The 24,937-nt window shown below is 46.1% G+C and overlaps 1 protein-coding gene across 3 annotated transcripts in view; it reads right to left on the bottom strand.

The window, feature by feature from the left end:
- CRYZL1 (crystallin zeta like 1) overlaps positions 1-24,937 on the bottom strand; it is a 653,866-nt gene that overhangs the window by 205,618 nt on the left and 423,311 nt on the right. For all 3 annotated transcript variants that reach the window (XM_069636228.1, XM_069636229.1, XM_069636230.1), the window contains exon 8: positions 15,542-15,653. In XM_069636228.1, coding sequence (XP_069492329.1) covers positions 15,542-15,653 — 112 coding nt within the window. The remainder of the gene's footprint in view (positions 1-15,541; positions 15,654-24,937) is intronic.

The following is a 24,937-nucleotide window of genomic DNA, read 5'->3' as shown; positions in this document are numbered from 1 at the left end:
GAGTTCCAGCATTTGGCAGCCTGAACTGGGAAGCTGGCTCCTTAAGCTGTTTTTAGATTGAACCTTGGTACAGTGAGGCAATGTGAGTGGAAAGATCTGATGGGTCGGGTTGATTGGTGTTTGGACAATTTGTCTGATAAGCATTTAGGGGCAGAATTTGACAAGCATTTGTGGGTAATAGCTAGGGTGTGAAATGTTATTCTGTCACGTACAGGGAGCCAGTGGGCCTCTCGTTGGAAATTCGAGAAATGGCTAGACCTCGGAATGTTGAGTGCAGATCTCAAGGCGTTGTTTTGTAGGACTAGTAGCCTGTTAAGGTTCCGTTCTGACGATCCTAGGAAGAGTGTGTTACAATAATCGATCTTAGATAACACTAATGCTCTAGCTAGCGTAACGCAACTATTAGGGGATAAGTATGATTTACAGGCATTGATCAGCTTGTTGGTGTAGGCCGTTGAAGACGCAGTGGTGCCAACTTGTTTCTTTAGAGACAAGGATGAAACAAGATAAACTCCTAAGGTTTTGAATTCCTTAGCAACTTTAATAAGGTTCCCATCAATATTGAATGATGTGTACCGAGGGTCAAGTTTGTTTAGACGTGCCTGTGCGTCGACAATCAGGAGCTCCATCTTTTCGTCATTAAGGCAAAGGCTGTGGGCAGCCATGCATGCCTGAATTTCCAAGAAGATTTCGTTAATTGTCTTAGCGTCATCTTTGTAGCAACCTGTCAAAGTGATGAGAATCTGGTTGTCATCTATGTAATTCGTATAGATGACACCGATGCTGTCAAAACGATCGAAGAGGAGCTTCGTGAATATGTTGTACAGCGTTGGGCAAACGCATGAGCCCTGAGGCTCCCTGCAATGGATAGGGATAGGATCTGCTGAGACTGTGGGCGCAAAGACTCTGGTGGTTTGATTGGCTAAGAAGGATTTGATCCAATTGGATGCATTAGGGGAGAAGGCAGCTGCTGTGGTCAAATGTTCTGTGAGGATCTGTTGATCGACCAGATCAAATGCAGCCGAAAGGTCTAGCCACAGAAGGATAGCCAGGTTACCTTTGTCTTTAGCCTCGTTCATCTGAATTTTTAGGTCCAAGAGGACCATCTCCGTGCCGTGTCTTGGCGAAAGCAGGATTGTCGGAGGCCAAGTAAATTGTTGACGTCCAAATGTTTCTGGATTTGCAGGTAAGCAACTCTGTCCAGTATTTCTAGAAGGAATGGGACGGTTGTGATTGGCCTATAATTTGTTGGTACGTTAGGGTCCAGCTTTTTTTTTTTTTAAAGTGGCATAACCCAAGCTTCTTTGAGGTTGTTAGGGACTGAGCTAGAGTTGAATGAGGATTTATCACCGAGGCGATGAAAGGGGACAGCTCTTTGGTGCCTTCCTTAATGATGGGAGCTGGGCAAGTGTCCCCTTGACACCTCGAAGGTTTTAGGCCTCTGATGAGGTCTTCCACTTCTTTTGGTGTGACTGGGGAGAATGCGAAGGACTGGCACAGAGGGGCATGATGGTCTGGAGAGTGCTTAGTAAAAGGAGCTGCTAGAGAGGCTCTTCTTTTTGGCTTCTATTTTAGCTTGAAGTGACAATATTTTGTCAGCTAAGGCTTGCTGGATTTTGGCACACCAGGCCGCATTCTTAAGGCAACCCTCTGATGGCGGGGCTGGAGATTCCAATTCCCTTAAGATATTGAAGAGCTCCTAGGTGCTTCATTTAGCATTTAGGATTCTATTATTGTAAGTTACTTTTTTGGTACTGAGGATGGCAGATTTGGAGGAGGCAGCCTCTGTGTATTTGTATTTGTATTTTGTTTATTTGTATTGCGCACCTTGCCCTGAGGCATCTGGGTGAATAATTTAAGTAGGACATGGTTACATACATGAACATCAGAGTTTCCCCAGTGGGAGAAGTAGAGACAAATGAACATTTCTAGGACGACAATAGTTACAATTAAATGATATTGTTACAACACAGTACAATCAACAGATCACATAGTCGGAGGACAGAGCACGTGTCACATGGCAAGGTACCAGACAGAATGGTGTGCAAGAGAACTAAGAATAACAAGTGATGTAGGAAGCTAAGAGGGGCCAAGGCACCTTCTCCTATCTAGCCAAATTAGTTAGAGTGAGGAGGCAGAGGCGTCAAGCTCGTGGAGCCAGAGTTTGGTTTTGTTCTTGAAGGATGGAAAGGAGACTTTGGCTCCGAGTGACAATGGTAGTATGTTCCAAAGTTTAGCCGCAAGGACAGGGAAGCCTGATCCACCGGCAGTCTGGAGCTTATATCTAGGTACTTTAAGTGAGTTGAAATGGGCAGACCTCAAGGGTCTGTTGGCTGTATGCCGTGTGAAGCGATTGGTTAGGTAGGCGGGGGCCGAGTTGTTCTGAGCCTTGTGTGTTAGAGCAAGGGTTTTGAGAGATATTCGGTAAGCGACAGGAAGCCAGTGTAAGTTGTGTCTTGCATCTGAGATGTGGAATCTCATAGGGAGGTTAAGGGCTGCCCTGATGGCGTTGTTCTGCGTAGCGTGTAACTTATCAATGTTTCTTTGGCTGGTTCCCAAGTAAAGTGTGTTACAATAGTCAATTCTAGCCATGATGAGAGTTCTGGCAAGGATAATGTAGTTGTCAGTCGTCAAGAAGGGTCTGCAGGCAGTGATCAGTTTGCAGTTTCCAGCCGCAAACACCCCAGGCCCAGCCAACGGACCCACCGGGCTGAGGCCGCCAACAGCACATCACTGCTCTCTTGCACTTTTCCTGCTTCCTCCCACTAACTCAACCTCCCCTCCTCTTTCAGAGCCGCCAGAGCGCCAAGGGACCACTAAGGTGGTGATAGTGCGCGGTACAAATGTCCTTTAACATTAACATGTGTATGCAGAGGCGGAGACAACAGCATTAGTTTATCTGGTGAGGGAAAGTGTAGAGTCCAGGTAAATGCCGAGTGTTTTTGTGTCATTGGATACTTTGATAGTATTCCCATCGATAATGAACGTTTTATAAGCAGAATCTAGTTTAGATAGTTTGATGTGTGAGCCTAGAATGAGTAACTCAGTTTTTTCATCATTAAGGCAGAGCCCATGATGTGCCATCCAGGCCTGGATGACAAAGTAGACATTGTTAAGTGCTTTGGAGTCAGAGACGTAGTCACCTGTAATGGGGATGAGTATCTGGGTATCACCCGCATAGTTGGTAAACGAGACACCCAGACAGTCAAGAAAGTTGAAAAGTGGCTTTGTAAACACATTGTACAATAAGGGAGAGACGCAGGAGCCTTGTGGGACTCCACAAGGGACAGGTGCTGGATCGGCTGAGGCTAAGGGGAGAGAAAACCCTCATGGTTCTATTGGCCAAGAAGGATTTGATCCAGGAATTGGCAGCATCTGAGAAGTGGGCAGCTGTTTTGAGGTGGTGACATAGGATTTGATGATCAACCAGGTCAAAAGCTTCTTAGAGATCCAGAAGGAGTAATAAAGCCAGCTTGCCCTGTCTTAAGTCCTCGATTTGTGTTTTTAAGTCAATGAAGGCAGTTTCGGTTCCGTGTCTATTGCCTGAGGCCTAAGAGGTTGTTAGTTTCGAGGTACTCCTGGATTTGGAGGTAGGCGGCACAGTCTAGAATTTTCAGTAAGTAGGGCACAGTAGTAATAGGCCTATAGTTAGCCGGGTTGCTGGGGTCCAATGTAGGTTTTTTGATTAAAGGGATGAACCAGGCATCCTTGAGGTTGTCAGGTACAATACCAGATTTAAATGAGGCATTTATGAAGGTGGTGATAAAGGGCGCCAGGTCATGAGCAGCCTCCTTGATGATGTAAGCTGATCATAGGTCGTCTTGGCAATTGGATGGTTTGAGCTTCTTAATTATAATTTCAACTTGCCAAATGGCAAGTGGGGAGAAGCTGAAAGGTTCAAAGGCGTGTTTGGGCATTGGTATGTTGTACGACTGAGGGTTGAGTACTGAATCTGAGATATTACTTCTTTTGGTGTTGATTTCAGTTTGTAGCATGCTGATTTTATCTAGGAGTGCCTTTTGGATGTTGGTAAACCAGGTACTGTTCGGTGTGCATGTATCCAAAGGTGTTACAGGGGACTCTAATTCCTTATGGATCTTAAAGAGTTCTTTAGTATTGGATTCAGCTTGTAAGATGCGTTTATTGTAAATGTCTTTTTTGGCTGCCAATTATGGCTTCTTTGTAAGAGGAGGCGGCACTGGACAGGATGATTTTGTTAGTTAGAGAAGGTATATTTTTCCAATGTGCCTCAGCCTTTCTTTTTTCTGCGTAGTTCTCTAAGGTGGGGACTAAACCACGAGTTGAGATGGGCACGTGGTTTATGTTTAAGTTGAAGGAGCAATAGCATTGAGGGCTTTTAGCATGGTAAGGTTAGGTTGTGGGGTCGGAACTAGTAGTTGATACAGTGTTGAGCAAAGGAAGAATAAGAGGGAGAAGTTTCTCCGTTGTAATATCCTTCTTATTGCGGGTGTGGACAGCGGGGACAAGATTGGATTTGGGGGTGTGATGGTAGGAGTTGATAGAGAAGATTATTTTGTGGTGATCATACCAGAGGCAAGGTGTGATAGAAGTCAGTTTGAGCTCACAATTCAGGTCAGCCACCCAATCGAGGGTATGTCCTTTATCGTGGGTAGGCTCTTTGACACGTTGGGTAAGGCCAAAGTCCATTAGTGTACTTGCTAGTTCTGAGGCTTTGGCATCGTTAGCAACTTAGTACCCTAAATTAAAGTCACCAAGTAGAAGTATTTGCGAGTTGGACTTGGTGTTGGCAGCAAGGATGGAGGAGATGTCTTCAATGAACGTAGAGGTGGGACTAGGGGGCCTATAGATGAGGTGCACTGTTGCAGTTTGGCTCGGAGTGATGGGGAGTTTGGCAGAGAGTACTTCCGCTGAAGGGATCTGGAGGTTGGGGATGGGTCTACGTTCAAGTGAGCTCTTAAATATAAAGACTAAGCCTCCTCCCTTCGTTTGATTCATGTCCCCATCTCATCTAATGATCGAGTAATTATCGGGGATTGCAAGAGACAAGGCTGGGCCAGACGCCGCATGCAGCCAGGTTTCAGAGATAGCAAGGAAGTCTACGTTTTCTTCGGTGATAAAGTCTGCAATGTCAAGGGCATGCACCGGGAGGGATCTGGCATTGATGAGCGCACCTTTGATACTTATGTCTTTCGAGCGGGTGATGTTAGACGCTAGGAGAGCTGGAGTAGTTTTATTACACGCTGGAGCAGAGTCTAGGTTGAGCGAGAGAGCGTGTTGTTTTTATGTGCTAAGGGTTTGAGGTCGGGGTGCCTATGCAGTCTGTAGGTTGCATGGTGGAGTCTGGATGCTAGTCTCAGGTTCCTGACAAGCGTGGTACATGGCTGGCTTGTGGTAGGTGAGAACTGGTTGATGCCAGTCTCTGGAATAGGCTGCCTAAGGCAATTAGTATGAGTGATAGGACATATGGTGAGTAGGCAGAGTCTATTGCCTAGTCTCTGGTTACGGATGAGTGTGGTAGGTGGCTGAGGAGGTCTAGCCACTTTGTAGTTTGGGTTGCAGGCCTGTTTATGTGTAACATGGCAATATCTCGAGCCTAGTCTTGAGTTTCGGATGCGAGTTGAGCAGGGTTGATTGGGGGTGGGTTTTGAGGCAAAGTGTTGTAACCATAAATGTGGTGCGTTGAGATAGCGATTGTCAGCTGTCATGTTGTCTATGGTCCTAGGGCGATGGACGTAAAAGCCGAATGGTTGTGAGATAAAGTGCTGTGGTGAGATGATGCACGGACTACTCGTGCTGATGTATGTCAGCGTTAGGACCAGGATGAGGAGCCTGAATTGTGTTATAGACCGTTCAGTGGACCGATAGGTAGGCTGCTGTGGATGTCTCAATGAGGTAGTGTAAAAACGTGCTAGAAGAATAAAAAGACAATGAATTTTAGCTGCCTAGGCAGAAGTGACAATTACCTTGATACACCGCATGTGGCAGCCTCAGGATATGGACAGAAGGTGTCTCACAGATAGTATCAGGAGACTTAACAGAAGGCCATGAGTAACTAGATAGCTAGGGTGCGAAAAGTATGGAAGCGAATAAGTGATAACATAGGCTAAACATGGGTGAACAGTAAATACATTATTAGTGACAGTGCAAAACTGAGGAGACAGGTACTTAGTCAAAGTGCATACATTCACAGGCTAGAGATAGTTGGTGCAATGCGTATCGCAGATAGCTCCTAGGCTGAAGGCAGCAAGCCGCATTTGCTGACAATCGGTGAGGTAGTGGGCCGGACCATGGAAGCCTGGTGGCAAGGCTCTGGGTCAGCGTATATAGTGAGAACACTAATACACTATGAGGCATACATCGTTCTAGCAGAATATCGTACGGATTTTGGCAAGGGAGATAGGCGGTCAGCAAATATGTTAAATTGCTTTTTTTAAGCGACTGTGGGAGTGTTACAGTGAAGAGGCATCGCATAAAAATTGGGCAGTATGATTGTAGTATTACGTGATCAATCTGTAAAGCAATCTACTAGTGCAGGTGATAAAAGCTGTACGTACACAATAATATCAAATAGTAAGCAAGTAGAGTCAAAGACGTTGCAAGCCCGGTGAATAACGAGCACAGAAAATAGTATGGGAATAACATGAGCAATAAATTGAAGCAATAGTAGATCAAATGCATGCATACAAAAACGCACGCACAGTGACAACAAGTTCCAGTAAGTAGGTAGAGTCATGTGGGTAGCACATTATGTATCCAGTTGTAGCGGTTAAGCGACAGGTCGCAGATAAAGCAAGAACCGTGAGCTTAGGTGATAGGTGTATACTCTGTGTAGATATGGGCAGGGAGTGTGGTATGCAGGGGGTACACCAGATAATACGTTTGTAGATTAGCTTGGTGCTACGGTGAGGCGATAGTACAATAGGCAGCCCAAGCACGTAGAAGATATGGCTTCAAATAAGGCTAATGAGCGAGGTAATCATGGTGACAAAGGGTTACCTCAGCGAAGAAACGGGCAGTGTTTCAAAGGGTGAACAGTGCCTTGTTATGAATGGTAGGCAATTTTCGCCAAGTAGTTTCTGACACTGTTTTGGCATTCAAGATTTTTAGTTCTGGTGTGAACCATTTGTTGAGGTGGGAAATTGGTGTGAGGAGGTCAAAGAGGCAATGGAGATAAAAGACAGACCCATTCTAACTTTCAGACCCAGCACCCAAAATGTTACATCAGCAGGACAGAACAAAACTACATGTCCCATAAACCACCACGGGAAATGGAGACCAGGTGGGGGAAAAGATAAAATGAACAAAGGGAAGCGGTATGGATACAGCCCTGTCATGCGGTACAGTGACAGATGCCCCCATAGCAGTACAGGTTGGGATGGACAAACAGTGCATGGAGCAGGCTGGAGGTATGAAGGCAAGCTGGCTGCAGGTGTGGGACCAACAGTGCATGGAGCAGGGTGGAGGAGTGAAGGCAAACTGGCTGCAGGTGTGGGAAGTGGGCAGGAAAGGCGGGTGGAAGCTGAGGGGTGGGGAGGAGCAAAGTATGAGTTAAAAGAAGCCCCGGGAAACTCATCAGGTGTCTCTCATTACAGCAGCAGCCCTGGCCGGAGACCCCAGAGAAGTGGGAGGAATCCCCAGGTGATGTACACTGGGTGTACTAGGAGGCTGAAGGCTCGGTACCGCAGAGATCCTTATCAAGAGGCAGACCCTCCGCCAGGAGAGGCTCGAAGAGCGGCAGCGCCGGGAACACTACCGAAGTGGATTCACTGACAAGGAAAGTCTGGCCGTAAACCATTTTCAAAGGACAGTGTTTCCGTGGGTTTACTCTCTGTTTTTTGTTTTTTTTAAAACCCAATTTGGTCAACTGGCGAAGGAATGGAAAGCTAGTGTCCGGGGAAAGGAATTTATGTGACCTGATAATTTTGTTTTCAAAGAGGAGCCAAGCTTAAGAGGACATTCATGCGAACTCTGAATTGATTCACCCATTTTCCGAGCAAGCCTGCTGAACCATATTGAAGCATGTTTTGTTGTTTATAATGAGAGGCTGTTTGAAAGTTTAACTCAGCAATAAATCATTCATTGTGAACCCCGCATTCCGACTACCGTCTACTACTTTACAATCAGTTGGGCCTATTTTGATTTGAGAGGCGCAATATTGTTCAGGGCTGACTCTAGAGTGTCGTTGTAAAGGTCAACTAGTTTGTTGGAGTCTAAGTTCTTGTATTTAGATGGGCCAAGGATGTTGTTGATTAAGGGACGTAGGTTGGGCAATGCTATGTTCTGGGAGTTTCTGTAAACAGTAGAAGGGGGCATAATAGGGTTGGGTGGTTTTTCCCCTGGATGGCGAAGGATATGTAATGATGGTCTGACCAGGCGATGGGTTCTTTCTGAAGTATTTTAGTGGAACAGTTGAGGTCTGACAACCAATCCAGTGTACAACCCTTGATATGCGTGGGTCCTGTGATTCGGTGCTTAAGGCCGAGCTGGGAGATATAGTTTTCCAGGGCTAAGGCATTGGTATCGTCAGAGTCCAGGAGTCCAAGATTAAGGTCTCGGAGCAAGATGATTTGCGAGCCTAATTTGGTATTAGTTGTTAGGGGGTTTGTAATGTCTTCCTCGAAAGAGGAGATGGGACCTGGAGGTCGGTAGATGAGGTGAATAAGGATCGTTTGGGTAGCTGTTAGCGGGAGTTTGACTGATAAGAGTTCAGCTGAGGGTAGGCTAGTGGCGGAGGTGGCTCTGAGGTCCAGGTGGGTTTTTGCTATGAAGGCAACTCCCCCTCCTTTGTTGGAATTTCTATCTGCTCTGATAATAGTATAACCTTCCTCAGACTCCTGAACATCCCTTGGACTCAGGGTACTAGTGACCAACATCCTCCTGGATGGTACGGCTGGCAAAGGAGACAAAACTGTCCCATAGCAGCCGTAACAGATCTCAACATTCACTCCTGTTCTTACCAGTACCTTCTCAAACCCTGACAGCTCTAAGTGCTTTGGGGAGAAGATCTGAAAATGTGGCACCCAAGGGTTCCTGCGAGAGGGCATCTTTATGGCAGCCTCCTGGGTAATAAACAATAGCTGTGGGACCTCAGTCAGGTTACAGCTGTTGTTGGACGTTGATGTAGTGTTTCTTCAGAAGTGGATGTCCAGTCCACCCACTTACCAAAGAAGAATGAGGTTCTGAAAGCAGGATGTTGTACAGAGGTGATTAACTGCCCTTTGTACATGGGTGATGGATTCCCTTGTTTGGACATTTGCCTGGTTAGCACCCCTTTGTGATCTGCCAGGAGTGGGAATAGGTGTCTATCCTCCATCTTAAGTCTTTGGGCCTCATTATAAGCCGGGCAGACTGGAAATAAGCGTGCTTTCCATGCAGCGTATCGGCAACCTTTCCGGACCACCAGACTACAAGCATGTCTACAGGGGTTGTTGCTCAGGCATGGTTTACCCCGGAAGCAAAGGTGCTGTGGCTTCCATGTCCCTATTCCCGCCGCGGAGTCCTATTGGACTCCGCTGGAATGGGGACTTACACTTTCCGCCGCCTGACATCCCGGGCCGCCGGGACTTGTATGTCCCAGTGGCACCGAGATATCAGGCGGCGGAACGGTGTTACGAGTTCACCGGCAGGTTACCACAAAACTCGTAATGAGGCCCTTTGTCTCTTTCTGGTACCCCCTGAGGCTTGCTGGGAAAAATTCATTTCTGGGCTGGAGGCTAGGGGTCTTGCTTTAACAAACTGGTTCTTGGCATTGGCATGATGGGTCAAACCTATCAGGGTCTCAATCCCACTCTGACACCACTTGTTACAAACTGGACATTTGAAATCCAGAAGTAAAACAAGACCAGATGCTCAAAGTTAAATAATGTTATTAGGGACTGTATACAGGGGTGGGTCAACTTAAATGTAAACAGGATCTTTCACAACAAAATACAAATATAACAACGCCTCCTTCCTCCAGTGTCTCTTGCAATGGCTCTCTCCGTGTCAGCATGACAGTTCAAGCTTTCAAGTTTCAACTACTGTTCCAAAGTCTGAGGAGTTACCTCACTCCCCTGTTCAGTATGTTGCAAACCCTCCTTATGCTTGTATGACCCTTGTTGCAGGCTTTCCGGGGTCCTGTACCCCAAGACTAAACCAATCCTTGATGCTCTGCAGGACCTTTGGTGGTTGCTTAGAGATGGTATTACAAGGAGGCAAAAAGACCAATCGGCACTAGCCTTCCATCCTAACTATGTTCTTTCCACCAAGTCTCTGAACTACCACTATGCTCCATGACCCCCCACTGGAACCTCCTCCCCTCTGTTAGTTAGACCTGCCTACGGCTGGACCTGGCCCCATGAAATCTCCTACTAGATAACTAGCCTGCTTCTGGAGAATTGTCTCTCTTTTCAATATCTTAATAAACTCACAATCTCTTTTTCTTTGTGGCTTTCTTCTTTCTCTTTCAATATTCATCACCCCCTGGACAATCTTGTTCACTCTGCTCATCTGATGTTGGATGGATCATCCTCATTCTCCTCACTTTCGCCTACTCCTTCTCATGCTGATTTATCAATGTTTCCTTACTACAACCATGGCCTTTTGACGTCACCTTCCACTCTACTCCAGGTATTACTTCCTCCCTCCAGCCTTCTGATATTACTCCAGCCTTCAACTCCACTCTACGTTTTATTTCCTCCCTCTTTGTACCTGCTCTTGTTCCTTCCTGCCACCCCACTCCTGGTTTTACTTCCTTCTTTTGTATTGTTCCTACTTCCGCCTTCAACGCCACTCCTGGTTTTGCTTACACCCTCCGGTCTTCTGTTTTTACTACTGACTTCCGAGCCCCTCCTAGTTTTGCTTCCTCCGCCCTTTCCTCCATTACTGATACCAACTTGCAAGCCACTCCTGGTTTTACTGCCTCCCTCTTTCGTTCCTTTTTCTCACCTTTAGCTCTCACCACTTCTTCTCTTCTGTAGAGATCACATCTTCCTCTCTACTGCTGCCACTTCTCAAGCTCCCCCCTCTAGCACACTCCTGTCTACAAAGTCTCTGTAGCACTTCTCCTCTGTAGCAATCTCCCCTCTCCAAACAAGAGCCGCCTGCTCCAGTCAACCACCACACTTAACTGAGCTGCATGGCTTATATTGCGACATGCACCTTCCCTCTGATTGTAATTAGGGCTGATAGTCTGCAGCTGTGAGCCTACAGGGTATGAAGGCTGGGATTGGCTTGGCTCTCTCACATCCTGATACTCAGATTGAGGCTGAGAGGGTTGAGTTGACTTTACGAACCATGGTGGCCATTTTGAAACACTGTGTGCAGGGAGAAGCTGAACAGATGGCTTGTGTGGAGAATACCATATTGTGCTGCTGTTGGGAAGGCAAGTGTGTTCGTGGATCTCTAGGGGTATTTAGGGCTCTCACAGGGTCTCTCTATCCTTGAAAGCTTTTACTGTAGCCTCCCGCTCCTTGAAGGGATGTTTTAATGTCCCTGATCTTTTCCGGGTTTTCTGGTTAGGAGAGAAGGGCATTGTGGGAGATGTAGTCCCGCTGAGGGTGGCTTGCCGCTTAATTCTGATATTTGGGTCCTGTGACAGGTTTTCGGGTGTCTTCCCTATCTGGGGTTGCTTGTGTTTCTGTGCAGAGGGGACCTAGCCTAGCAGTTCGGGCAGTACTTGACTGGTTTGTATATGGCTGGAGCCCTTTTGCAATGGCGCAGACAGGCTAAAATACAGTGGTGTGAAAGGTTTCCCAGAGCAGTGCCAGTGGTTCAGATTAATTCAAAACCTTCCACCAATCACTTTTTTTGGTTATAGTTTGTCTCCCTATGTGAGAGAGGGTATGCCCAGGGGTGGGTCCCTTTCTCGCTGCACCATAGGGAACCAAGCTTCACCTTACTGATGAGGCCCAACAAGGCCAAAACATGTCTGGGGTTGCTTGTGTTTTTGTGCAGAGGGAACCTGCCTAGCAGTTTGGACTGGGCTGCTCCCATTGGTGGCAGTACCAGACTGATTTGTATATGGCTGGACCCCTTTTGCAATGGCACAGACAGGCTAAAAAACGGTGGTGTGGAGGGTTGCCCAGAGCAGTGCCAGGAATTCAGATTAATTCAAAACCTTCCACCCACCACTTTTTTGGTTTTATTCCCTGTCTTTAGTGATAGGACTGGGTATTTTCCCAAATGTACTCTCTCCCCAGCCCCTAATTATGCTTCCCGGATCCGGTCCAGATTTTGTTTGTTTCTGAGGGGCATTGTGGGAAATGTATTTTTCCATTACTGGTTTGCCTCTTCACCCAGCTCACTGAGTCTCTTGGCTCATGGCCAATAGACAAAGCTCCTGGAAGGGGACGTTGTCCCATAATCAAAACTGATACTGGATCTGAAGTAACCAGGAATAAATGTGAGGAGGAAGACAGACCAGACCAACAGTACACACGATGGACTGATAACACAAATGACAAGAAATGTCACACACTCACCCAGATTCGCTTAACTCTAGAGTTACACAGATGCTAGAATTAGGAGATCTAATAGCTGATAGGCCAGGAGAAATGCAGCTCCAGACAGGAGTGTCCCACAACCTGAAAGAACAGACATGGGCTGAAGTGGTAGAAGGTTCTGGTCCATAAACCCTAAGGACAGTAGAAGGCTGTAGGAGTGGTGAAAGGCCCAAGTTCGCTGACAAAACAGCACGCAGGTGAAATTCTCTACCCATCTTCATTCCAGTCAAGAGGATGCAAGGTCCTATGGTTTTCTCTAGCACTCTTGCTCCAACTCTAAACTCGATAACTAACAGATACATGAATCTCCATTTCTCTGTCCACAAAGGAGTGCACTTATCGCTCACATCTTTCCTATTGAGATACATTTGCCTAATTTCCAATGGAGAGGATAGGCAAGCTTTCCTAAGAGGTCAATAGGTGGGAAAATGTCAGCCTCACTTTGCACAGCTAGACGTTTAACTGATTATTCCCCAGCCATCTCAACCCGGAAAAGGCACCGGCCTATTAGAAATTCTTTCAAACAACCAAGTCAACTCCTGCTCACCTCTGCTACCAATGATACCAACAAAACATATGTGTATGGGTAGGTCCCATACAGAGTCCTCACACGCATCACTCCATACCGCCTTATATAGACTGGCCCACAGGGTAAATAAAGAGTGATCCCAACATTTAAGGCAGGGCACACCACACTACCTGACCTATTACTAACATTAGCCCTAAAGGTCCCCACTACCTGTTAAATAAAACTCTTTACCATAAAACACTCCCACAGGTAGTAACCCGGTCAGCTAATACTCACCCTTGCCACTCCTCCTCTCCAAAACACAAACACATGCACTTTAAGATATTTAAATAATCATTCTGCCAGTCAATGTTAAATTGCCTTCCTTTTTACAATATACACTCTATATTTCCTTCTTTGAGTTGTGTTGGCTTTAATTAAGGAGATAAATCTTTCAGCTGGAGCCAAATAGCCTTTTTTTAAGACAGAATTCAGCAGAATACCTACTTGGAGCTGAAGTTCAAAGTGGCCCTAGTTTGTGGTTTGATTGGATTCGATTTGCCATTTATGACATGCTAAGGACCCTAATGCATCAAAGTGCGGATTGATGAACTACAAGGCAAAAAAGAGAATGAAAAATGAGTGAACAGTGGGGGACTTCACTGAAAAAGATTTGTTTTAATTTGACAATTTGAACTATATGGGTATGTGCAGTTTCCTATTCTCCTTTGTTTGTGTTGCTTAATCTACTGTCTCCACTGTCTCTCGTGTCTAGATTCTTAGACACTATTTTCTGAAATACTCTCTTATATGCTTTTTAGTTTGGCCTATTAGGTGGTCGCTGCCACCACCCCTCCATGCTCAACACACTCCCACACGTTCCTCTAAATGCAAAGACATTAGCTAATCCCACTAGCCCCTTTCTGCACCGCAAGAAATATCAGACACGAAGTGTGCTTCTAGGTGCAGCAAGATAAACAGATAATGTGACGCATGGCTAATATTCACCAATCTATCTAAATTTGATGCACGGCTAATCTTCACAGTTCTATCAAGTGTTACGGATGGCTAATCTTAACAGAACTGTCTAATTGTGACACTTGGCTAATCTTCACAAACCTATCACAGACATGTTTCACATTTAATATTGTGAGCATTCTTATGCTCCCAAAATGCGCATTACTTTTATGCAAATTCGACAGGCTTGGATTCCATGAAGCATGTGACCTGGCCTGTGGCTGCGCCCTTTGGTCATGGCCCTTCTCCTCCAGGCTACGCCATCCAAGGAGGAGAGACTTGCCAGGGCACATTTGTTTCCATTTCCAGCTCTGATAGTAAGGCAAGATCCAGTTAGCATTGCGGGGGCAGGTTCCAATTACAGGCCAGAGTCTGGTATTCAGATATTACTATTGGTTATCATATTGTAAGAAAATGAAAAGACTACTTTTTTGTTAACTCAATCAGGCTTTTTGTTCAACTATGTAACGTTACAAAGGTATTAATGTGGAAAAGGTGGTGGCAGGCAGCTAGGAAAGTTGTCAGCAGGTCTGTCACGATCTACAGTGGGCACTAAAATAAATTGTGCATCTGGTTCATAAACATTATTTAATGTAACAAATGCAACAGAAAAAAAGGCACTCCATCCATGGGTCAGGAAAGAACTGGCTGTTCTTTTCTTTACGCTTTGCTGACTTCTTCTCGCCCCACAACCCCTTCGCGCTCTGATATTTGGTGCACGATGACAGCACGGGAACGTCAGGGATACAAACGGAGCACACGACACCTCAGAAAAGAAAGCCATTCTGAGGATCAGTCACAGTTTCATGGCCATTCTTAGCGTTATAGTGCATGTCTTCAAAGGTTTACAGACTTGTGCCACAAGGTGACAGTCATGACAAGTGTGAGACAATGGGCCTCATTACGAGTTTGATGGTATCTGGGCGGTTGAAGTGGCGGTGTAAATCTCCATTTTTTTAGGACTCAATGGGGCATTTTGGCGGAATTTGGCAGAAAACTATCGGATTTACTTCCAGCTCATAGCTGGAGGTGAGAATCCTCCTGCTTTTTGGCAAACCTATAGTTGGGCAGTGCGGTAATGCAGCGGTATACCGCCGCATTTAACTCACACCGCCCAACTTGTAACGCGGCCCATTGTTCACAGGACTAGTATTCTTCAAAACTAACTAATGAGCAGAGGTGTAGACAGGGTAGGGCCTGATTGGGCAAGGCCCACCCAAAATCTGTAAACACCCACTCAGCAGCACAGTGTGGGCGTTTACACAAGTTAATATCACTGCGGTGGGCCCAACTACATTAGCTTCAGACCCCACTTGTTAGACAATCCTGGCTACGCCTCTGCTACTGAGAGTCTTATTCTTTGTGCACAGATGAAAGGCAAAAGATACACAGATGAAATAGTGTTAAAGAAGTTGAGCTGGGAAACAAACTGACATTTGACTAACAGATGGTGTCAAATCCACGCTGGAATAGCAACAATAAGAAAGATGGGCAACATATGGTAAACTAAAGAATAAATGTCACTAGCCTATAAACCCATACATTAACTTACCAACAGTAGGCCTTAGTTTTTCAAGGTATTGCTTATCTTCCACACTGTGTGCCGTTGAAATCACTTTGGCGCCTCTGCTGTGAGCTAGCTGAATGGCTATTGTACCAAGAGTCTGTAGGGAAAAATACAGGATTGAAAATATACCAAGGTCATAATATTTTGTTGAAGCCTCTTTATTAAAGTAACAGATACAAATATAACCATGACATAGGTAACAGTTCAATTACAATTCATTCCAACTCGTTCCCCAGACCTTGGTGTCTACTTGATCGCTATTCCATCCTTATATGCAGACTGATTATTGGATCTATCCAGCATGTCGTTTGGAAGCAAAGTGTTTCAAAGGAAAATCTGCCAGAACAGAATATCTCAGTCAGAGATTCATCAGACAGGAAGCTCATAGAGTAATACTATTTAAGAACACACAATGGGCCTCATTACACAGATGGCGGTAAGGATTTACTGGTACCGGTAAAATACTGGTATCGGTAAATCCTTACCGCCTTACTACGAGGTCCCTTTGCGGGTTGTGGGATTTAACGCCTGCTTTTTGCAGGCGTTAAAAACCAACCCGCAAAGGGACCCAGGGAGCTAATTACGGTACCGCAATTTGCGGTACCGTAATTAGCGCCTTCCCCATTCCCATTGAGCCCTATGGGCCAAAAATGGGAATGGGCAAGGGCAGTGGTGGAATGGGGAATTACCGCCCCGCCAACCTTGGAATGGGGCGGTAATTCCCCTTTCCGCCAAGGCGGTGCCGGTATTTTACCGGCATGAACCATGGCGCTAATAGCGCCATGGTTCTCCGCCATCCGTGTAATGAGGCCCAATATCTAAAGAGGGTACTCTATCCGGGGAAAGAGGACGAAAAAGTGGGTACTTCGCAGAATTATAGCATGTCTTATGTCTGACAGGACAGCTTTATTGAAATCCATTTATATAGCACTTAAAGTCTTGGTGTTGACTTCTTGGCGCTTCAGGTAGACAGAAGTTATTATCCAATACAAGTGTTACTCCTTTTACAAATCCCCTGCTACACAATTGCAAATCAAACTCAGCTGGAGATAACAAAACTAAGTTCATCTCCTTCCATTTTACAGCCAATCTATTCCCTAAACCTTAGCAGGCTAACACATTGTAGACTGTCACAAGTTACTCTTTAGACCAACATTCTCGCCACTACCTTAAGTACAAATGGTGTGTTCACTTCTGCTGCAACTGTTAAGTATGACTTATGAATTTATTTTAAAATTAATGAGATAATGGAACATCTCATAGGACACAGCCTTGGTCACCTCTGAGTGAATCAATGCTGTAAATACCTACTAATACATCAGCTATTCTGAATTTGAAGTCTCACACACTAAATCATCTTGATTTTAGCTCATCAGTGAAATAAGTGGAGGTGTCGATGTAAAGATGTTGGATGTGCCATAATAACAAGTGCAGGGTCCTCCCCTTCCTCCCCCATGGGTAAGGGGGTGGCGTGCAGGTCACAGGGCCAAGGGACGGAAAGCCCACGAAAAAGAGAAATGCCCGCGAATTGAACAATGGGAGGGGGCGTGCCATGTAGCATATAAGCTGCCCAGCCTCCTTCCACAGGAGATTCCGGCTTGAGCAGAAGGATGCCCACTGCACCGCTTTTTAATTTGATTTTGATTTTAGTTGATCAGTGAATTAGGCGTGCTTGGCACAGCTGTCCGAAAACAAGCTCAACAACATGAGCCGTCCTAGTTTAAAGAAGAGCATTACCTGCTACATTTTCCAATGCAAAAAGAGTGTGGTGAGTGTGTTTCCCCTGGAGCCCTGTGAAGCCTACATACACATTAAGAGTCCACCTTGTAAAACTTTATTGAACGACGGACAAGGAGGAAAAGGCGAGCGCATCTCCAAAAGAAGTCCTTCAGCGCACAAGACGCCAGGCGAGACTGCAATTCCTGGCCAGTGCCTTGCTCTCTTCTTCCCCGACGTTAATGGAGACTACGCCCTTGGAGCCGTTGAAGCCATTGGAGCTGGCGGCGTTAGTCAAAGGTACATACACCTTGACAAATTCAGACTGTGTGTTATAGACGACTGATCTGATTCAGTTGGTCCCCGAAATACCGTCTACAGAGTCCGCACAGCAGGGATTGAAATGGCACCATTGGGCCATTTGGTGCCCTTGGAAACTTCAACTTCAATCCCCCCCTGTAGGTGGACCCAGGGGGAGGGGCAGGGGAGGTGCAACGCTTTGAATAAAAAGAAATCACATCGTCCAACTGAGATGGAGACAGAGACTTTGCAAAACCTAGACTCTACCATTGACATCATGGAGGGATGTGGACCAGGATGGAAACTAGTGAAGCCGCCCACAGCGGAAAGGGGAAGGAAGAAGGTGAAAAAAGGGGATTGGAGAGCGGAGGAAGATTTTGTTAGACGTGGCAATTCCGCTACATAATTATGAGCACATGATATGTTCGGCTGACACCCAAAATCATTAAAAATAATACGGGAAAACATTTAGTAAACAATGGTATGACTAGAAACAATATAGAAACAGATGATGCCACTGCAAAGACTAGCGTCAGGGATGCAAGTGTAATCAATAGGACAAATAACCAAATAACCTTGGTGCTTGTCCTTTCCCCCGTATTAAGGATTTATGGACCTCCCAGGAGTAGACCATTTGAAATAGGGAAGGGTATATTATTAAAGAACAATGTCCATGCGCATGACTACGACCATGACCAAATCCCGGCAAATGGGTCCTTGGCTGATGGGCTGAAAGAGGATGAAAGAAGATCTAGCCAAAATTACCCTCCAGATGAAAAATTCATGTGGACGAGATTAGAATGAAAATTCATTAAAGAGCCCCATGGAGAAAGCCTAGAAACAGCGGACGAATATCATCTGCGGGTACTTTTGGCAAGAGACCACCATCAAGAGCACAGAGGACATACGTAGAATAATACAAGAAGACACAATGACCAAATAAAACAAACCACTGAAAGTGATTTGGAATCATCTTGCTCTTCAGGCTTGCAGAGGGAAAGAGATGTACGGAGAAAAAACAATGAAACACACAGAAGATAAACATCGTTAATAGATCTCATGAAACAACAAAATTAGAAGCTGGACACTAAAGCAGTTCTGATGTCTGCCCTAACAATCTCTCCTACCCCATTTCTTAAGCTATACGAGGTAAACTATAAGATAATTTCAAGAATCAGACAACTCTCACTGCAATGATGCATTCAAAGTTGATATACCTGGAAACGTATGTGAAAATGAGACATGAAATACTGGAGACCATCAGAAAGGAAGGTGAACAAAGATATCGACAAATATTAGACTCCATCAAAGAAGGCAAGATAGAAAATAAAAGCGTAGTGGAAGAGATTAAAGCTCTAAAAGAAAGTTTGGAGGCCACAAAGGCTGTGGAGCTGGCCAGATTGCAGAAATATCAAAGAAGTAGTTCAAAGGTGACCGGTGAATGTCAGGAGAGTGCAAACCTCCAGACAAATCCCAAAGTATCCCAAAGGACCAGTCAATGGACAAAGCAGGTACCCTTAATAGAGGGTGTTATATTAGATCCATGGTCTGCTGACAGTAACACGAAAAATACACAAGGTGAAAAGGGCGCAGATGAACTCAATGGAGGCGATGTAATGGAAGGAAATTCTGAGGATGTGGAAGCCCTGGTCCTGTATATAGTGGAAGGAAGCAATGCCATTCTCATCAAGGGAGAGTATCTTGAAAAAGAGCACCCCACAGGAAGCCTGGAAAATAGGGCAGACGATAAGGCAAACGTCTAAATCTTCTACTCACGGAAAAAAGAAAACAGCGAGCCCCGGAGAACAACGCTATGCAAGTTAAAAAAAGTAAGAACGAAATACAGTTTAAAACAGCAAGAACCAATGGTTCAAGGACATTCTTATGAAATATGAAATAATGTCTATCAAATCAAGAATGCCAAAAAAAGTATAGGGCAGAAAGATACGGCTGTTATACTAAATGCAAAAACCCAAGTGGAGGCGGAGTACGCAAAGAACGCCAATGACTCTACACATATTGATCTGTGGAATATTTCAGTTTATGATGATGAGAATGAAGATCAGAGGGTAGCTGACGTTCATGCAAAACCACTGCCAAAGGATTTAAGTAGGAATGAGATACAGTCAATAAGCCAAGGAAATAAGTCCATAGTGGAGGAAGTACTAAACCCAAAATTCAAAACATTGGTTGAAAAAAGGCTGCAAGCAGATAAAGCTATTCGCTCAAAGATGGGGCCGCTAACATCATCGAGCAATCAATCTATACTCAAGGGGACAACCGGGGAGAGTTAAGAGGAATGACCCAAACTTTCAGCTAATGGGTGAATTGTTGACAAACTCACAAGAACTAAGACTGAAAAACAATAGTGGAACGGAATGTGAAAAGCCAAGCTGCAGAAGCAACTGTCATAACACTGGAGCGGATCTAAACAAAAAAAGACAACTTGATCCTAAATCACAATAATGTGATGCAGCTTTTGCACCACATCCCAACATTAACAACGATTGAATCAGAGGACATATCAATTGTTGAATTTCCAAATGAGCGAAAGCCCGACCTGGCTCGACTGCACATTAAAAAACATAATACAGAATCTATTAATTGAGGCAGCGCCAATGTTGCAACCATTAGGATTTGATATTGCATTAGGCAAGGTGGGTCTGAAAACGGGTGGGGAGAACAAGGAAAGGAAAATAAAACTGCAGAGTATGAATGAAGGTGGGGTGGGATGATCAGAGGGAGGAATATTTGCAGGGCAGTACAAATGTGCAGACCAATCCTAGAAATTGAATCGGGCAAGCACAGAGGAAGAAAATAGAACGGGGCCCTTTGCCAATAACAATTGATCTGAAGGGGGAGTGTAAAAGGAAGATTAATAGGGGGTGTGGCTTGGGTGCCAAGAGTGGTAGATGTAGGGCTGCAAGTCTCCGTCTAACACCCTGAAGATGCTGATGAATACTGTCCCTCCCCCATTGCATTCAGAGGGTCCCGAGGGGCCTGGATTGTTGTTGTTGGTGACATGACCCCCCACCTCAAGCTGATCACTGGTGCCGGAGAGGAAGCCGCACACAAAGAGGAGCAGAGAAGTGCCTGTTGGACCCTGAGGGAAGGGACGCAGTGGACACAAGGCGCCTGAGGGTCTGGCAGACCGTGGGGAGAGTAGACACCGGGTTGGGCTGCACAAGCTGCATGGGCGGCGGTGGAAGGTTGGTGTGGGTCCCTGCAGCCGCGGGGGCAGCAAAAGATTCTGGGGATGTGGAAGAGCTCCAGAGAGCTCAGAAAGACCCCTGTGGGGCAGGAGAAGCCTAACACTGGACAGCGCTGAAGCATCTGCAGCAATGGAGGCAGGTAGACTCAGGGGCAGTGACCCCCCCCCCGCTATCCCCGAGGCAGCCCCCACAGGGCACTGGCATGGGGACATGTGCAGGGACTGAGCTGGTACATTGGAAGGCCTGGGAAGGAGCTGGGGCTGGATTGGGTTGGCACAGAGCTCAGAGTAGTGGGGGCCCCGCAGAGGAGCCGGGAGGAGCGCTCCATTGTTGGTATAGCGAGTCCATGTGTTGACGCTCCCTCGAATACTATTGAAGGAAGAACAGCAGTATCGTACTGGTCAAGGGCCAGAACAAAAGATGGACCATTTTGTGGGAGTAAGGGGTGGCAGCCCAGGATGTCTCAGCTGCAAATTGATGAGGCCAATGGGGGGCATCAGAACCTGGTACCATCACAATGGAATGGCTGATGTATGCAATTCCGGATTTCCGCTCGTCATTGGGGAACAAAGTACAGACGGTGGGAGTGGAAGTGTTCCTGATTCGTGACGACTTACAGAAGGCGAATGAGAGGGTGACTGAGGTTGAGCATTGGGTCAGTGATTTGGACGACATAGTGGCTATGCTGCATGTCAAAATGGGTGCCCTGGCGGTGATGACAAAGACACTGGAAGATAGAGCTGAAGATGCGTAAGGCCGCTAGAGAAGGTGCAGCATCCACCCGATTGGGATTCCGGAGGGGGAAGAGGGAGAGAGCTTGGAACTGTTTTTTGGAAAAACATGTGCTAGGGTCCCTGGGGAAAAGCCTCTCCCCGGGCTATCATTGCCAAACTCCTCAATTATCGGGATCGGGATGTGGTGCTGTAGGAGACCCAACAGTGAAGAGCGTATGACATTGGCTCCTCTAAGATTCTGATTTTCCCAGATTACACACAGGTGGTGCAAAGGCAGAGGAAGACCTATGACCGAGCGAAGAGGAGATTGCAACATCTCAACTTCAAATATAAGTTGAAGGTGTTAGCGCAAGGGAGGTCATTCTTTTTCACTACCCTTAAGGATGATTGGTAATGGTTGGAGGAAATGAGGCATGGTGGGTCTAGAACGGTCCGGCCCCAAGCAGCACCGGCAGGTGCGGACCTGGCCCGGACAAGGAGTACCTGCGCCGAGACCAGAAGGGAATGGGAGCAGTCTGGGAAACCAGGATGGGACAATGGCACTTGCAAATGGAATGGAGTTGGTGTGTCAGTCCAGACATTCTCGATCGGAGGCCAATATAGTTTGTTGGCCGTAGACCAACTGCCTCATGCGTTTAGTAACAAGAAGGTGTAGAAAAAGCTCAACCATAGTGCGGGCATTTTAAAGGTAACTGAAATCGCCATTTTGTTTTTTTTCTGTCTTCTCTAACGTTGCCTTTTTGCCTCATGTAAAACTGCTTTGTGAAATATTATTCTGCTTCACTGCGGCACAATGCAAGGCCGCTAGCGGCATGTTGAAACATAACGCAATAAACCAGACAGAAATGGCCGGTCCCTCCCGCGTGTATCCTTGAAGGATGAGCAGTGAGGCATTTTAATCATAACAGCAGGTGCCAGCTAGTGTGGGTAAGCACAGTAAAAACTCTAGAGCGAACATGAAATGACTTGAATTATGCTCTTCTTTGCGTGCCCCCCCCCTTCCCTGAGCCCGGTACAGCCCTGGAGAGCAAGTTGATCCCCCCGGTACACAAATAGAAACGAGGAGATAGCAAGGCCTGGAATGTGTCTCTCCCTACGCACAGCTTGCTTGTAGAAACAGAAGCATTGTGTTCTTTAAAACACAGACTTAATGTCTGTGGGGTTACAAAATTGCAAACTGTTACACAATGAATGTTTGAAGGTGTGAACCTCGTCACCATTGTCAATCATCGTGCCCAGTTCAAAGGAAATGCAATAGGGGCGGTAAAGATTGTGACACTACTGATTACTAGATGCTTGTTTTGTATATATGTAACTGTTGTACGAATTTTGCTCTCTTGCGTCCCTAGAAGTCTGGTAGACACGTTGCGGGGCGTGGGACCAGTTGGCCAACTGAGACTATTTGCTTTGCAATAAACCCTAGATTTTGTGAATACAACCTTGTGTCTGGCGTATTAATTCGTGTGTGGTGATTGTGCCTTGTTTCCACAAACAAGGGTCCCTCAGGGGCCCCTTCAAGATGGCGCCCGAATAGGGACCCTCCCCCACTTGTTCCATCGTCTACGTTGTAAGATAAGGAAGGCAGAGAGAACGGCGAGGACGGGACGATCGACCCGGGATCAAGAGGTATTCGGGGCGCCCCTGCGTAAGCGATGAGACTCCTATGCAGATCTGCACACATCTGATCCCTGATCGACGTGCCCGGCCATAGAACAAGGAGGTGAGGGTCCCGAAACGAGGCAGAGTGAGCCAAGACACGCGTACACGACGTTATTGGTTGCGTCAGTATACGGACGAATTGTGTCTTGAAAAGACAAATTGATTGATCAGGTGAGTCGTGCCCCGATTCGTAAGTAATCCTGATATTGGTAGAGAGTTGATTTTGCAAAATCAAACACCCAGTGTAAGTTTGATTAGCCAAGGGTAGGGTTAAAACATGCCTGGGGTATTGTCCACCCTAGCTGGGTTTTTCCGCTGCGGCGGACAATCTTTGGAAACTAGCAAGGTTGCGCCACCGGTGGGAACGCCAGCATATGAGATGTATGTGAAATATGGTGTGGGAGCGATAATGTTTTGTGAGATTTGGCATAAGCAAACCAGAAAGCAGGAAATTCTTCAGTGGCCGAATCATGGGAGTTTTGAGATGACGAGGATAGATAATTTGGAGACGGTTTTAATAAAAAAGAAAACACGCCCTGCGGCATTTGATATCCTTAGGGACTGGAGGAGCAGAAGAAAAAGAGGAGGAGGAGGAGTGGAGTAATAGTTTGAGAAGATCAAATAGACGCGACCAGTTGAATATAGAAAAAATATATCCACAACGAGAATTGCATTCATCAGATGAATTGATAGAAAAAATATTGACTGATACGAAACAAGGCCCAAGGCGAGAGACTCAAAAGAACGCGTCAGTGGCTATTGCTCCACCCCCTCCTGTTGCGCAGCCCCTACCATCTGTACAGATCCTAGCACAGCCACAGACTGTACATACAGCACCTCTTGTTAGCCAATCAGCATTGCAACAGATACAGCCGTTCCCATGGTCCCATCTGCACCTCCCTCTCCAGAGATCGTTTCTGTCCCATCTGCCCCTCCTGTAATTGAACTTGAATTTGTTGAAAAAGAAGAAGGGGCGGGACAGAGTGGATGTGTGAGAGTGACTCGTAGTGCGATTAGCAAGGAGAGGAAGCGAGAGTTGCAAGAACAGGCCGAAATGTATATAAATGGGAATGATGAAACGGCAGCGATGGCTTCAATATTTGACTTCAGGAAGAGCAACGAAAGACAGGTAGTGTTGGAATGCATGGGTGAATATTTAGTGGCTAGATGGAAACAGTTAATTGGGAGGTTACCGCCACAACGATTGTTAGATTTGAATGCATTGGCACGTTGTAGAGGGAGAGATGAAGAGATGAGGGAACATGTAGATCGGCTTTTTGAACTGAAGAATAAACTTGATAATGAATATGCTGAAATGTTTGCCACACCTGGGTATAGGAGTAGAGATATTAGGAGAGATAGAACTGAAGCGGTTGAGCCCTATATACAGTGACGATATTAGTCGGCTTCATTCAAGACCGGTGACCGAATGAGAGTATGTGTAAGAGAGGTGCTAAAATGGATTTCAGATCCTAGTATTCCCGCAAGGGAGATAAATGAGATATGTAATGAGCACCCCTTGCCGATGAGAATAGAAGCATTACGAACAGTGGTTGGGGTGCTGCTCCAGCAAATAGTGGGACACAATAGAGATAGAGGAAACGCCCAAGGCAGAGGTAATTCGAACATACATGGAGGGCCCCTGGGATTGAATCAGTGTGGGTATTGCAGAGAGGAAGGTCACTGGCGAGCACAATGCCCACATTTGCAAAATAGGAATGGGTATGCCCAGAAAAGACAGCATAGAGAGCATCCAGGAG

The sequence above is a fragment of the Ambystoma mexicanum genome, chromosome 7p (assembly GCF_040938575.1).
Source record: "Ambystoma mexicanum isolate Mex_15411 chromosome 7p, UKY_AmexF1_1, whole genome shotgun sequence".
Classification (NCBI taxonomy): domain Eukaryota; kingdom Metazoa; phylum Chordata; class Amphibia; order Caudata; family Ambystomatidae; genus Ambystoma; species Ambystoma mexicanum.
This window is presented reverse-complemented; position numbering and strand designations above follow the sequence as displayed.